This window comes from Canis aureus, chromosome 18, assembly GCF_053574225.1.
Source record: "Canis aureus isolate CA01 chromosome 18, VMU_Caureus_v.1.0, whole genome shotgun sequence".
NCBI classification, from domain to species: Eukaryota; Metazoa; Chordata; class Mammalia; order Carnivora; family Canidae; genus Canis; species Canis aureus.
The window spans coordinates 41,084,919-41,100,300 of NC_135628.1; the positions used below are offsets into that span (position 1 = coordinate 41,084,919).

The following is a 15,382-nucleotide window of genomic DNA, read 5'->3' on the forward strand; positions in this document are numbered from 1 at the left end:
TATCAGGTTAAGTTAGATATAAAGGAACTTATCTAACAGAGAAGAAATGATACCAATTCTCTGATGTTATTGATGCTTGCTTAATGGCCTAATACTTTGTCAAAAAAGATTCCAAGTGTGCTTTGAGAAAAATATATTCTCTGATTTTTTAGTGTATTCTTTGAGTTTAAGTTCATAAAATTAGCATGTTGATAGTCAACTATATGCTTAGTAATTTTGCTTGTCCTATCATTAAATGCATGAGCAGTGAACAATTCTCTCACCTTGATGGAGGATTTGTCAACCCTTCACTGTAATCATATTAATTTTGCTTTACACATTTTAAGGTTAATTTATTTCACGCCCACGAGTTTAAAAATCTTAGTGTTACAATCTATTCGGTCTTATATTAATATGACTTATCTTTCTCTAATAAGCATTTGTCTAGTAAATCTTTTCTCATTTTTAATTAAAACCTTCCATATTCTTTTGTTTTAGATATCTTTTTTAAGCAGCAGAAAGTTCTTTTTAAAACCAACCTGAAAATCTGTGCTTAGCTGACAATTTAGACTACTCATACTTATTTTGATTATAAATGTTTCTACTATCTTACTTTTTAATTTCTAGCTCCCTCACACATAGGTTTTTAAAAATATATGTGGAATATATATAAAAGTGATTTTTACATATACATGTTTTTGTATATGTATGTATGAATGTACGTGTATGAGCATATACGTGTGTGCAGGTTATGTATGTGTGGGACATGTACTTGGCATTAGATGGGTTTGATTTTTTTTTTTTTTTTAATTTTTCTTCTTCTGGTTTGGAATTCATGCATCCTAATTCTATCCTTTTAGTTCTTGCTTTTGATATTTTATTATCATCTTTAACTTAAGTTCTAAAGTAAAACAATACCCTGAAGAATAAAGAGGATATTAGAAAACTTCATAATCACGTCCCTCTGACTTACATGCTATTTTTGGCCAGTTCTTCAATACGTGTAAAAAGACATTTTTATTTTATACACACTCTTTGTTTGGATTTACACGTACATGTTTAGGATTTTCTTTAACCACTGCTCCTTATATTTCAGATCATTTTTTTCTTAAGTTATTTCCCTTCTTCCTGTTTACCCTTTAGAAAATCCTTTATTATAAATCTAACCAGCAGTAAATCCTTATTGCTTTTATTTATCTGAAAATGTTCTAAATTTCAAGAATAGACATTTGTAATGCTAGGTACATAATTCTAGGTTGAAATTTCCTTTCTCTCAGAAGCTTAAAGCTATTATTTTAGTGTCCTCTGGCTTTCAATATTACCACTGAGAAATCTGCTGGCCCAAAGCTTAGTCTTCTTTACACAGAGTACTGCAGCTATTGGCATCTGTCGTCAGGCCAGCCTAAACCTACTGAGTGTCTGCTATTATTGTTCCTTATCTCTGGTTTTAACTCATGGTTTGTTCCTTTTTGGGGGGAGCGTCTCTCATTTCCTCAAAGTCTAGAAATACATCAGCAAGTATAGGATCTAGCTGGTTTGAGATAGAAGGGGGCCCCCAGAGTCTCTAGTTTGCTCTATGGCTGAAAGCAGCACAAACATGTGTTGTTGTTTTTTTAAATTTCGTTGTTGTTTCTGCAAGACTTCTCAAGTTTTTTAATATCGTAGCCTAAATTAAAACCATCTAAAAGGGGGATAGGATACCTAGCTCTGCCCAAACTTCTATGACCAGAGCTTCTTGCAGAATTAGTCTTCTACAAAATGGAATTTGAGAAGAGCCCTGCTCTATAGCTTCTTTAAGATTTGGGGGGGAAAAAAAAAAGATTTGGGGGGTTTTTTGCTTTAACACAGAGAAGAAAAAAATTCAAATAAAGAATTACCAATACTCCTATCCTACCCAAACAAACCCTAACAATGCTAACCTAACAATGCTAAAATAATAGTAATAATCAGCTTCTACAAGATATCAGGCTGTGTGAAGCACAAGACATGTATTTAAAAAATAATAATGAGAATACATAATCTCTGTCTTCAAGGTGTTCAGACAAGAGAGCTAAGCAAAATACATTTTGGCAAACGTTCCACTAGCAATTTGAACTAGTTTCTCAGTAACTTTCTCTTTTAGACTATGACAAACTGTCTTTATTTCTTTGGAAAATGCACATAAATTTAAATGTATCTTGTTTGGTAATTGTGGGTTAACTAGGCACCTCTAGAAAATAAAGATTGGAAACATAGTGTTATAACTAGGGCTCAGAAACAATGTACTCCATTCTACCTACTTTTGGCTGTGGACTAAATCATTATAGTTTTTTTCAACTGACTGCTGCCAAATCCATTATTCCAATTTTCAGAAACTCACACTATTCTGAGTGTAGAAATATTAAAACTGTTTCTTTGAAATCAGAAATCTCTCTACAAGTTCATTCAAAGCCTTTTACTGTAAACAGTGATAACCTCTTGTCATTAAACAATTCCGACACTTCTGTATAATTTTGTGTATAAATACAAATTAAAAATACATTTACAGATACCAAATTAAATGAAAAGCAGACTTTATCATTTTCCATTATTCAGATTTAAAATCTATACTTGCCTTTCCTAGTGGACAAAATCGCTAGTATTTGACGGACTCTTCTCACAAGGAATAGTTCCTGAGGATGTAGTGATTATGTGACTAGATACTTAGCTGTGAAGTCCCTCATTTTTCAACTCCTTACCACAGGACAAGTTGAGGGGAACAGGCAGATTTTCATCATAAAATCAAGATCTATTCTCTCTACAATTCTAAAGTTTCCTGTATTTTACTTTTCTCTCCTTGCTATTGCCCACTCCCAATCATATGCAGTTAAAGACAGGGATTAGAACTTTGTATCACCCAAAAAAAAAAAAAAAAAAAAAAAAAAAAGAACTTTGTATCACTTAAAAATGTACAGAAGGAAAGATATGATAATTCACAAAATATTAACTAGTCAACAAATTAATTAACAAATATATATATAGACAGTGAACCATTCTTGTTAGTTTTCAAAGAAAGATATATCTTTAAAATCAGAATTTTCTATAAAAAGAGCACAAAATTGTTATTTTAAGTATACAGCATAATTGCGCAGTGCCAGAAAAACTGCAGAAAATTAGGTCCTGATGGGACACTGCTAATAACAGTATAAGTTAAAATAGTTTAGCAATATAATCGGTAGTTTTTAAAATGTTTGTATTCTTTAACTTAATATTTGCATTACAGAGATTCTATTCTACAGAAATAATCTAAAAAGCAAAGTTTTCACACAAAGGTGTAATCAAGAATGTCCTTTTTTAAACTGTAAAATTAAGAAAAAATAGAAAACTAAAAAAGAAAAGAGAATTATATAAAATTACATATATAAAATACATATATACATGTACTCAATAATACATTGCCATTATGAAGATGCTTACATTGATTATATAATAATATGGTGAATTATGATAAGGGGTGGGAGATGAAGACATAAAATTGTACATTATAAGATTACAAGATTATTTTTACTTTTTAAAAGAGGCTGAAAAGAAATATGGCAAAATGTGAAAAGGAGCATAAGGGATATTTGCTCTTAGTTTTCTTTCTAAGAAATTCTAAAAAGTTTTTCTATCAAAAGAACTTATTATTCCAGAAACTCAAAGTTTAAGGTAATAAAAGGTTTACTAATACCTTACCCACCACTTCTTTCTCTTATGTTCCGCATTATGGTTATCATTCTTTTTTCCCTCCACCTTTCCCAAAACCAAAGTAAAACTTTTATAGTTCTCTTTGTTAATGCAGGGAGGCATAATCCTCCTGTAATTAACCAGTTGATTAACTTCTAAAACAATAAAGAGAATAGATAAGTTTTACCTTATTTCCTTCTTCTTTGAATTGGGGATTGATTATTTTTACAAAAGAATAAAACAACTGACGAATTCTGGAATCTCCAACAAATGCGATATGTTTATCTACAAGACAGTTCTTTGCTTCACTGAAATCAATAAAGAAACATTAATTAAAAAGTAAAATCAGCACGTTGGCAATTCAAAGCACACAGTTTGTGAAGAAAGTAGTACAGGATTATCATACACACAGTTATGTTACTTTAGAAATAGATGGCCAGGTTTGCTTAACCAACCAGCCCATTGATGATCAACTGAATACAATGATCAATAGTTATAGCCCTCATTTATTAAGTGTTTAAGAGGTACTCTAAGTATATTAAGTGCTTTATAGCCATTATCTCAGAATAACTCCATGATGTAGCTCTCCAAGTCCTAAAGCTAGAGTCCTTCACTCATAAGGGCTACTTATTGCCTTGGGCCTGGTTCTCTCTCACCTGAAATAAAGAAGCTTGGACAAAACTCTTTCCCCAATGCGTTTGGCAGGAATCTTCATTTGTACTCACCTCCTACCCCCCTTCCACCTCCCATCAGCAATTCTCTACCATCATATAGAGAAGTACCATATAGTATTTTCTTTGTTTCACTAACTCCTTTCCACTAGATATGAAGACCTATCCTAGAAAAGAAAACAACAAGATGAAGAAACTTTACCTGATTTTGTATTTATGCATCATGCAACTGTGAGGTTGCCAAACTTTCTCTCCAAGAAATCTGCCACTTGAGAGAAGGTATTCACATGAATCATTGCCTGTACAGTTAAACAAAGTGTTGTCAACAAGTCATATTTTTATATATTGATTATCTGACCTCATGTAAACTCTGAGATGAGAAAGCACAAAGTTTTCTATGCTTCACTATACCTTCTAGGTGCATATGACTCATCCATGAGAAGCACTGTAAATTTCAATACATTAATATTCAAGAGTTAAGAGCCATTAATGACAGATGCTTCCCATAGATGAGACTCCTAATTCTTTTTTTTTTTTTTTTGAGACTCCTAATTCTTAAATGCTATATTCACTCTTAGCAGTTCCTTCTGCTTCAAGATTTTTTTCCTAAGGATATCGTCTCAAACTTAAACTACTCTTTATATCTGTTTACCATTCCTAGTTGGGAAAGAAATTCTTATTCCTTAATAAGAGAAAAGACTTTGGAAATTACTTCTTACTCAACTATGATAATGTATAATAAATTTGCACAATTGGAAATGCAGTAATGGAGATATTTTATAAACCTACTCCCTGATTTTCACAACTTCCCTGGGAGGAAGTATGTTATCCATATTATGTAAATGTGCAAACGGAGAAAAAGATTTATTCAAGAACTTCCTATTGAGTTTACTAAAATCTCATCCTTTTATAATTTACAAAGATAAGACTTAAAACTACGTTAGCTACATAGTGGCTGAAGGTACATGGTATCAGTATCAATAGCAAATGCAGATTTCACAGTCATTAATATTCAGTCTCTCTACTTCTCTTGATGTTCTTGTGTTCCTTTATGATCAATTAACTCCTCCCACTTTGGGTGGAGCTGTCACAGTTTCATACAGGAAGTTCCACACCTGGGAAACTCCTCAATCCTTTGTAAACCGGGACAGATGGTCCCTCTATTTCCTTTGGCCATTTTATCAGATATTAGCTTAAATGATCAAGGAGTTTAAAAGGGAGTTGGATGCATTAAAAGAAAATCCATATATGTCAAATGGATAATGGAATAATGAGATATTTAGAATAACCATGAGGTTACAATAAAATATACATATCATTTAAATTACTCTAATTCTTTATTAACAGTCAACAGCAAGCTCTATTTGTTTCACAAATAGGTAAGGTCAGGATAGAGGAACACTAAAGCACAAAAATGGTACAGAACCATTTAGGGAGGGGATAGAGAAAATCCAAAGACATTTAAAGCACAACATATCTCTCTTCTCAGCTGGTTACCCATGTATCTGGCCAACATACAAATAAAAGGTGATACAAATACAAGACAGGTATGCATAAATAATGAAAGTGCGGTTATTTCAGTGTCATAAATTCTAAAATAGAACAGGAAGGAAGAGTGAAAATACTGCATTGTTGTGCAGTAACTGGATAGGAAAACTGGATAGGAAAAGCAGAATATCAATTATTAAAATTTTGCAATTATATATGTAGCCTGTGCAGGTTTTTTTTTTCTTTTGTATTTCAAAGATTTTTTAATAACATCCCTCTAAGGAAACTATAAATAATCAGTTCTTAATTCTTTCTAATTATTAAAAACTAATTCTTGTTCTAAAAAACAAAATTAAGTTACATAAATAATCAAGAAGGAGTAAGGAAAGGACTATAGGAACACACAATTATTTTTCTAAAAAATCCTTCTGCTTCATTCTTTTATAATGGTTCTACAGTAAAATCCTATTAAAAATCCAGTAAATGTTTAAAATTAGAATGAAAATTCCATATTTATAGCATTTCCACCTCTTTATAAACATATCTATAAACCAAGCAAAAAGTCAGTAACATCTACCTTCTAAAAAACTTACAAGAAGTTACAAATAACTAGGTATTAATTCTGTGGATTTTTTTTCTTCCTTTTCTTCTTTCTCCCTTTCTTTTATCGTTACTTGATTTTTGCTTTTCAGTAGAACTTGAAACAGAAACACATCTTGACCAATATTCAGTGTGTGGGATTATGTTATTTGTTAAGTGTCTATAGGGTTATCAATATGGTTTTATGGAAATGGAAGTACAATACCAAGATCTTAAAATAACTTGTCTTTTCTTCACCAGAAAATGTGTTTAAAAGTGCAAATTTCTTCTTTTTTTCCTCAATACTACTATTCACACATTGTTCTTCAGTAGTTCAACTAATGGGAAACAAAGCTCTGAACTGATGAATCCATATTAGAATCCCCACACCCTCACCCCATACCCTCGACCTCCGCCCCAACAAAACAGATTTGGAATTGCCACTAACCAAAAGGCACTATAAACATCATATTTAGAAACTACTGGTCTTTCCAGGAAAGAAACTTTAAATTTGCTAATGAATGCTAGTTGATGATGATCCTTCTTAATGTATTTTATGATGCAAAGTTTTTTTTGGTAATCCTTGTATCTGAAACCGATAGCCTCTGTATCATATTGGTTGAGGTTCCATCAGAAGACAGAAATTGTATCAGCTATTTTAATAGCAAGAATCTAACATAAAGAACTGTTAGGAAAGTAAAAGAACTGCTAACTAGACAACCAAAAAGGCAAGAGACTTTTTTATACTTGTCTGAAAAATAATATAGGGGTGACAATAACTACTATTATAATCTTTTCAACTACTGTTATAATCTGATTGAAAATAAATTAACCTAATCTAGAAAACTCCCACAAAATTCCATACTCTAAAACAAGTTCTTTAAAAGGAGGGAAGGGAGAGGGAGGGGTGGCGGGGGGGGGTGGGGGGGAGGGACCTGGGTGGCTTCCTTGATTAAAGCCTCTCCCTTAGGCTCAGGTCATGATCTCAGGATCCTAGGATGAGACCCTGGACAGGTTCTCTGCTCAGTGGGGAGTCTGCTTCTTCCTCTCCCTCTCCCTCTGTCCTTCCTGCTCATGCATTCTCTCTCTCTCTCAAATGAAGAAATAAAAACCTAAAATAAAATAAACCTAAAACAAAACAAAACAAATTCTCTTTTCCTTGAAGGAAGTAATTTTGGATCAAATCACTAAATATAATATACGTGTTAAAATAAGATAAAGTCCCACATCTTTATGATGTATACTAAACATACATAAATGTCTGCTGGCACATATATTTCCCTTTCAAAATCTACCTAGAAAAACCCCAAACAAAAAGAAAACAAAAAATCCCAGTCATTATTTTCAATTGTCTCATATATTTTGATAGCTAGTTTAAAACAACCAATGTGAGATGCAAGTTGCCAAGTGCTCAGATAAATCAAGCCAGGGACACAATAAAAACAAAACAAAACAAAAAAACCCAAATACACACAAACACACACACACACACACACACACAAAAAAAAAAACAAAAACAAAAAAACATCTAAAAGGATACAATTATCTACTTCGGCTATCTCCAATACTAAGATTATCTAGATGAATACCTGTCTTCCTCTTCATTCTATTATCTTAACCATAAGCATTTTGTTTTGTTAATCTAAAGTCTCAGGTTTTTATGCATAATTTTTTTTCTGTAATAGGTACTAAAAGCAAACAAAATAAGTAAAAAGATAAACACGTGTAAAAAAAAAGCTAAAAAACAAAATATAACTAAAGAAAACATCTAATGTTCTAAATAAATCATAGCTTATATTTCCCTTTGAATAGAATACCTCTGGCATACTGCACCCTTACACTGGCTGAATCATCCTACCAAAGCTATCTGTTTCTTACCACCAACTGTGAAAATATCAGATCATAAAGTTTTTAACATGATTTGTAGAATATTTTGCTAAAATTCAGCAAGGTTACACTTTGGTCTGTGTTGAAAAGAATCACCATTTACATTTTTCTTTTGACAAACTAGGAGTGCCTACATGACAAGTGATGTCATATAGATCAGGATCTTCCTGGCAAAGAGAGAAAAGGCTAAGAGACCTAGAGTTGCTTCTTTTTTTCTTCAATTTCTGAAGCTTTGAACTCACTTTTCTCCAAAACATGCAATAATATTTAACTGCATTTAGTATGCCTAGTGACAGAAAGGAATTATATTTCAACAAAATTAAGACGTTTGAGACACTTTTACTTTATCAATTAAAAAATTAAAATGTATCCAGATTGGAACTATCCGTAAGGCCACAGATACTGGCCTCTTGTCACAGAAAAGATGTTTTCAATCTCTAATCACAATATTAATGGACATTTTGTGATCTGGTAGTGTTGGAGATTGGGAAAGTTCAGACAAAATATAGTTAATAGGATTATTATTTAAAATGTTGTTCTAATATTTTATGTGAAAGTAATATCAATGATTAAAAAAACCCTCTAATTTCTAAAGTTGAGATCAGAACATACTATTAGAATTTGGAATTCAATGAAAGCCAAAAGAACCAAGTGAAAGGAGAAAAACAGAAGGAAATAAGGACTTTGAAAATCTAGTTATCCAATTATTATTTATGGAATTGCTACTCTGTGTTGAGTAGGAATCTCAACTACATCTGATGATTTAAAGATGAATAAAATACCCTTGGAAGCTGACAGTTTGTGTGTGGAAGATGGATATAAATTATTACAATACAACCTAAGCACATACTAATTGCTATAGAAACACTGAATTTCTAATTCTTCTTTCGGTGGTGGTGACATTTGAATCGGACCCTGACAGAAAAATCTGGTCTTTCTTTTAAGGAGAGAGGTCACTGCAGGCAGAGAAAGTCAGGTATCGGTGAGATACGTAAAAGGGCAAAGCATATTGAGACTGTGAGCCTGAAGTTTAGAAAGAAGGAAAAAGATAAACATACGTAATAAAAAGTAAGCTGGTCAGATTTTGAAGTTTTTACACATGTAACTTTTAGAAAGTCATTTTATTTGAAAAAGAAAAGGAAAAGTCTTAGCGGGTACTGTGAGGCTGAATTAGTATTTTTAAGTGATTTAATCCATGTCTCTCTGGAAAATGCTTTCTTACTCCATCTTCTATACATCACCAACTGTCTAAGAAGCTCTGAGAAAGGCAGTCTATAACCTAATGGTACGAGGCCGACTAACTGGGTTGTAAACCTTAGCTCAATAACTGCCTAATTGTGTGTCCTTAGGCAACTTAACCTCTCATGCCTCATCTTTAAAATGTAAATAATACCCTAATTCGCTGGATCTAAGACCACTGATTATAAGACACATCGTTATTTTATGTAAACTAGAAAAAAATGTTAACAATTAAACTTTGACATGCAATAAAGTTTTAAAAAATTTATCCTGATTACAGAAATGTTGAAAATGGAGGTTGGGATGGAGGATGAAATATGGTAATTTCATCTACCTCCCAGAATGCTGTAAAGACAAAAAGAGTTCAAACCTGTAAAACCCTTAGTAGAATAGCACCTGGTATATAATAAGTGCTCTAAGGTAGCATGTGTGTCTGCCAAGCTTTACTTTCTGTACTATGTATTCTTTCTTTACTTTCTATGGTTTGTAAAGCAAGAGATGCTTTAATATGTGTATTCAAACTGCATTCACTCTACTTGCCTGAAGCGTACACACACCCACACGTTGAAGATTTTAATATAAGCATAAACCTCTGTATCTAATCTAAAGTCCTTTCTTATTCTAAAGATTTACTGTATTGTGGTTCAACTATAGCATCATCTTTGTGTGAAGAGCATTACATTTCACTCAGGTTGACTGTGCCAAAGCATGAAGATGTCTAAAAACTTCCTGGTAGGATCATTATTTTTCCCAAACAGTCTCTGTTTGTCAAGTTCTTGACATTCAGTCTGGGTAAGTACACACACCAGGTGTACTGCTTCACACTGAAGACATGAAGCACCTACGGAAGCTGATGACTAGCTTCTGGAGGAGGCTTTACAAACAACCCCAGATTGCTACACTGACTCATACAGTTCCATCTGACATTCTGTTTTCCCTGCTGATGACAGATCTTGAAAGGATGAAATACATAATCTAAGCATAATAATTAGTATCCAAGCTTATCAAAAGATAAGAAAAAAAAAACCACAAAATAAAAAAGGGAGGGAACCAGCTATTTACCTTTAGCACTATAGCACCAGTTATGACATTTATCTTCACTACTTCACAGAGACAAAATCGAGTTACTCTCATCTTATACCAAACTAACATAAAGTGATTAATGATAGTTAGAAAATCATCTTCAAAATGACCACAAATTAATGCTTCAATACTGCTGGTTTTCCTTCACACAGGAAAGTGGCTGACTTCTGTTGGAGCCACTGCAGATGAGCCAAAGCCAGGCCTGCCTGATCATATGGCTGGGACCTATGGGAGGCTGAAGGAGAAAGGTCAAAAGGGTATAAAGAGTCTATCATTTGAAGTCAATTTAGTGTGTATATCTATAGAGACAGAGAACTATTCATCCAGTATGATACTAGAGTAGAGATTTTTTTCATCCTCAAGAATTGGAGAAAACAAAGCAGCCAAACTGCTCAAAATGTCCTACACTTTGAAAGATCACCTGGGAAGAGAACAGAGCTCAGATTCCAGTACCCATTTACTGGATATTTTGCCAAAGTGCGTGCGAAGTTCAGGGGGATCCGCGTTCAACGTGCACCTGTCCATTACACGTTACATCTTGACCCACTACTCTCACAGTCACCAAGATCTGTCCGGATAATGGCTTCGATAATACTAAGAGCCAAAAATCAAAGATCCTATCATTATTAATTTCCCTCAGCTTGGCAGCCTCTCTCCTAGTGGCATTTTAACAGAGAAAATTAAAAAGAAAAAAAAATCAGTCAACAAGGACAAGTAAATATCCCTTGATTACTGAAAGATCATGCGTTCTGAAGTAAGGAGGTCGTATTTCCTTTTCCTCTTTACACCGATTTTAAAACCCACGCTGAAGGCCTCCTTTCAAACGGCTTTGCAACGTGATTTCCTTGCCCACCTTCATCTCCTGTCAACCCATAACTTCTTTTCAAATACCTGCCCCAGTCAGTGCCTTTACTTTGTTAAAAAAAAAAAAAAAGTGTGCAACCAGAACCCTTTAAACGTTTCTGAATCACAGAGGCTGGGTGACACCTCCTCCATTTGGCCGAGGGCATCTTTTGCAGCTGTCGCCCAGGCGGCAGAGGGGAAAATGGGGCGGCCCTTGCCGCTGTCCAACAACAGCTCGGCTCGGCGGCACCGGGCAGGAGGCCGCCCTCAACAAAGGCTGAAGAGCCGGACCCCAGGGCGCAGAAGGGACGACCCCAACTCCCGGCAGCGCGGCCCGGTGCAGGGCAGAGCGGCCTCCGCCTTCCGGCCGCGGGTCCGACCTGCCGCACGCGGCTCCCCCGGCCCAGCTCGCGCGGGAGCCCGGACCCCGGCGGGAGCCCGCGCCAGGCCCGGGGGCCGCGGCCGCTACCGCACGGCGGGCGGCTGGGCGGGGGGAGGGGGAGGGGGGCGGCCCGCACTGGGGTCCGCGCGGTCGGCCCGGCGCGCCCGGCCCGCAGCCCGCGGCCGCCTGGGGGCACGTGGGGGCGCCGCCTCCCCCGCCGGCCCGGCGCGCGGACGGACGGACGGACGGACTGACGGCCGGGCGGCCGGGCGGGCGGCGGGCGGCTACCGCGTGAGCGTGGGCGTGTGTCGGGCGAGGGGGGCGGCCTCCCGCCGCCGCGTCGCCGCCTCCCCCGGCCGGCCCAGGCAGGGGGAGGGCCCGCTCACCTCGGTAGCGGCGGGAGGCGAGGTGGCACGCCGCGAGGAGCAGCACGGCCACCAGCGCCAGCACCTTGGCGCTCCTCACGCTGAAGTAGTGGTTGATCTCCCGCTTGCCCAGGTTGTAGGCCAGAGCCGCCATCTTGGTTCCTCCATGACAACAGTGCGCGGCGGAGCGGGGAAGGGGCGCCGCACAGGGGCAGCACTGGGGCCGCCGCCGCCGCAGCCGGGCGAGGAGCCGCCGCCAGCCCCCGCGCCCGCCACCCGCGCCCGCCGCCGCGGCGCCCCGGGCCGCCACCTGCCCCTCCTCGGCCTCGGCCGCGGCCGCCTCGGCGGCTTCACCCCAGCCTCGCCACCCCTGCCCGGCGGCGCCGGTTCCCCAGGCGCCCAGGACGCCTGTCTCCTCCCCTTCCTCCTCCTCCCCTTTAGCCTCCTGCCTTAATAGCGGCTGCGCCTGCGACGGGGGTCCGGATGCCCCGCGCTCGGGGGTCACGGGCCCCGGGCGGCCCTCCGGGGTCACCGGGTCACGGGCGCTGGCGGGCGGCGGCGGCGGCAGGGCCATGGGGACGAGGAGCAGAGGGGGCGGGGGTCGCAGCAGGCCCGCAGGCGAGCCCTGGGGCTTCCTCCTCTCTTACCGGCCACTACCTGAGCCCAGGTACAAATACACTTTATTGCACGCCCTCGCTCCCCAACACAGGCTTTCCGAGCTCTCTACCCCCTCCAACCTGCCCGGCTGGATGTGATGTCCCGGGGGGGGGGGGGGGGGGGGGAAGGGGGGGGCTTATGGTCACCCTGTGGGGTCCAGTCTGCTGATCCTAGCTGCTCGCCAGGTGTTGAAACTGCTGCTAGCCCTAGCACCGACCCACGAAGAAGACCAGTCTTAACTCTTAAACTCACTCTCTTGGCCCATTTCTCTTCAAACTTAAAACAAAACAAAAAAACAAAGACTTCAATTCCAGTAGGCGAAGGTACACCAAAGTACAGAGCAGAAGGTACAGAATGAGCCCAGCTTAGTGTAGGTGTTGGGTGGGGGGGGGAGACCCCCCACCCTTCCTTTGTGTTTATGTAAGGGCTGGCTAGGTGGATGCGCCAGACATTAAAAAGTGTGCTCATGACAATCATTCCTGCTCTTGAAGTGGGTTAATGTTTGTGGTTATCCATAAAGCAAGCATGCTTTTGCTTTTGTTAAGCGCTTGTTATCCCTCACTCAGCTCTCTCGCTCCCTCTCTCTCTCTCCCTTTTTTTTTTTTTTTTTCCTCGTCTCTCCAGATGGGAATGGTTATTTACATTGCTTTTCTATCTACTTGCCTTGTTTAAAGTGAGCCACTGGTTAGGTGGGGTGTTTTCAAGTATTCTTTAAAACTTTCCCATTTAGCCATTCCTGAACTTGTGTCTATGAGCCCCTCTTAAAATTATAGAATGTTAGATTTGAAGGGACTATCGAGATCTTGTCATCCCAATTCGTTTCATCCAAGGACTCTTTTTATTATGTTTTCATCCGTGGACCCCATATCTTGAAAGATTTTGTCACTTAAATGAAATCACATACATCACTGTCATGGATGTAATGCTAATAAGCAATAAAGTTAAATAAGTGTACAAACACTAGGCACTGTTCCCTGGAAATGGTCGCTTAATTTTGGCTGTCACTCTTCTGGTCCAGGGTTGATCACATGCTGAAGGAATTAAATCAGATATTGTAAAAACCAGATAAATAACTCTGCTAACAGCATATGGTCCACCAATAACATCCTAGAAATTTCTATGATGTCATCAACAGCAAATTAGAATTTCTGATCAGTGTGTGATAACCAGTGTTAGCCCGCAGGGTTGATTTAATGCCTGCCAAAAGTAAAGAAACTTGACATTTTATTTAATTGCAATTTCCAGAAGGCTTTCTGAAATATTGTAAATAGCTTGTGGACTTCATTCTTCCTTCCCTCTAGTTTAAAGCTAATCCCTCTCCTCTGCTCTAAATCTCTTCCCATCCCCCTTTCTTGGGGTGTTGATGACTCCATCAGTCATCCCTATGTCAATCGTCCTCTATCCGTGTCTTCTTTAAACTCTCCCTCTCTCCTGGCTGTTTCCCTTCCACCAATAAGTTTCTCTTTTTAGTGAAATACATCCATGGACTCTGTTTCTGTGTGTTTACTTCTGCATCTCTCTTTTCTTCTCTGACAAGTGTCTAGAAAGTGTAGTTGATTTTGAGGTCTTCACTGGCTCCACTCCCATTCTCCCTTCTAAAAAACTCTCAAATATGCTACCTCCTCTCTATCCCCTTGTTGTTGCCTTGGTTAAGCCCTGACTTCTTGCCTAAATTTCCTATTCCTTTAACTCATCTACCTCAACTCCACCTCAAAAATCCAATCTGACTGCCTCTCTGCCATACCTCTCACTGGGCTAAACTTTTTCAAAACTCAAATCTGGTGATGTTAAAAACTAGTGGCTCCATGTTTATTTGCATGCCCCTCAATCATCCAGAAGGCTTACTAATGCTTTGCAGGTTACCTTTCCCCCTAATAATCTGATAAAAAGAGAAGCCATCTGATAGGAACACTTGCAACTGTGCATTACTTAAAAACAGAAGCAAGAACAGAAACTACCATATTTATCCCTCTCCTTTCCTCCTCCTCTTCCTTCTTCTTCTAACCAAATATCTACTTCCCATTATACCACAGGAGGTAATAGAGATAAAGAGGACGGGAAAAGGAGACGCAATGGAGCAGCCATAATAGTAGGAGGAGCAGTTTTGAGGTGAGAATCTTCTGGTATAAACTGTTTCTGCTTCACTGTATTCATTCATTACTGTTTATACCGATTTAATTTTTTTATAGTATAATTGACATATTATCTCAGCTGAGCAAAGTAATGATTGGACATTTATATGTACAGTATTACAAAATGACCACTACAATGAGTGTAGTTAACATCAGTCACCATACATGGTTACAAGATATTTTGCTTGTTTTTTTTTTTTTTTAAGATCTCTCTTAGCGGGGATCCCTGGGTGGCGCAGCGGTTTGGCGCCTGCCTTTGGCCCAGGGCGCGATCCTGGAGACCCGGGATCGAATCCCACGTCGGGCTCCCGGTGCATGGAGCCTGCTTCTCCCTCTGCCTGTCTCTCTCTCTCTCTCTCTCTCTCTCTGTGACTATCATAAATAAATAAAAAT

At 38.5% G+C, this 15,382-nt stretch overlaps 2 protein-coding genes across 50 annotated transcripts in view; one reads left to right on the forward strand and one right to left on the reverse strand.

Moving 5' to 3' along the window:
- The window catches only part of CASD1 (CAS1 domain sialic acid O acetyltransferase 1), a 69,329-nt gene that overhangs the window by 36,285 nt on the left and 17,662 nt on the right, over positions 1 to 15,382 (reverse strand). For 2 of the 7 annotated variants that reach the window (XR_013356914.1, XM_077856879.1), the window contains exons 1-3: positions 12,222 to 12,475; positions 4,537 to 4,633; positions 3,851 to 3,971 (exon numbers count right to left, since the gene is read on the reverse strand). Coding sequence is in view for 6 of the 7 variants with exons in the window: in XM_077856879.1 (XP_077713005.1) it covers positions 3,851 to 3,971; positions 4,537 to 4,633; positions 12,222 to 12,354 (351 nt within the window). In the remaining variant the exon portion in view is untranslated. Of the gene's footprint in view, positions 1 to 3,850; positions 3,972 to 4,536; positions 4,634 to 10,589; positions 10,773 to 12,221; positions 12,477 to 12,649; positions 12,744 to 15,382 lie in introns of those variants that run through there. The other 5 variants (XM_077856875.1, XM_077856874.1, XM_077856877.1 and 2 more) reach the window with 5 other exon arrangements.
- Positions 12,139 to 15,382, forward strand: part of LOC144288899 (uncharacterized) — a 94,620-nt gene continuing 91,376 nt past the window's right edge. For 30 of the 43 annotated variants that reach the window (XR_013356916.1, XR_013356920.1, XR_013356919.1 and 27 more), the window contains exons 1-2: positions 12,139 to 12,867; positions 14,891 to 14,966. Coding sequence is in view for 1 of the 43 variants with exons in the window: in XM_077856889.1 (XP_077713015.1) it covers positions 12,684 to 12,867; positions 14,891 to 14,966 (260 nt within the window). In the remaining 42 variants the exon portion in view is untranslated. The remainder of the gene's footprint in view (positions 12,868 to 14,890; positions 14,967 to 15,382) is intronic. The other 13 variants (XR_013356961.1, XR_013356946.1, XR_013356947.1 and 10 more) reach the window with 4 other exon arrangements.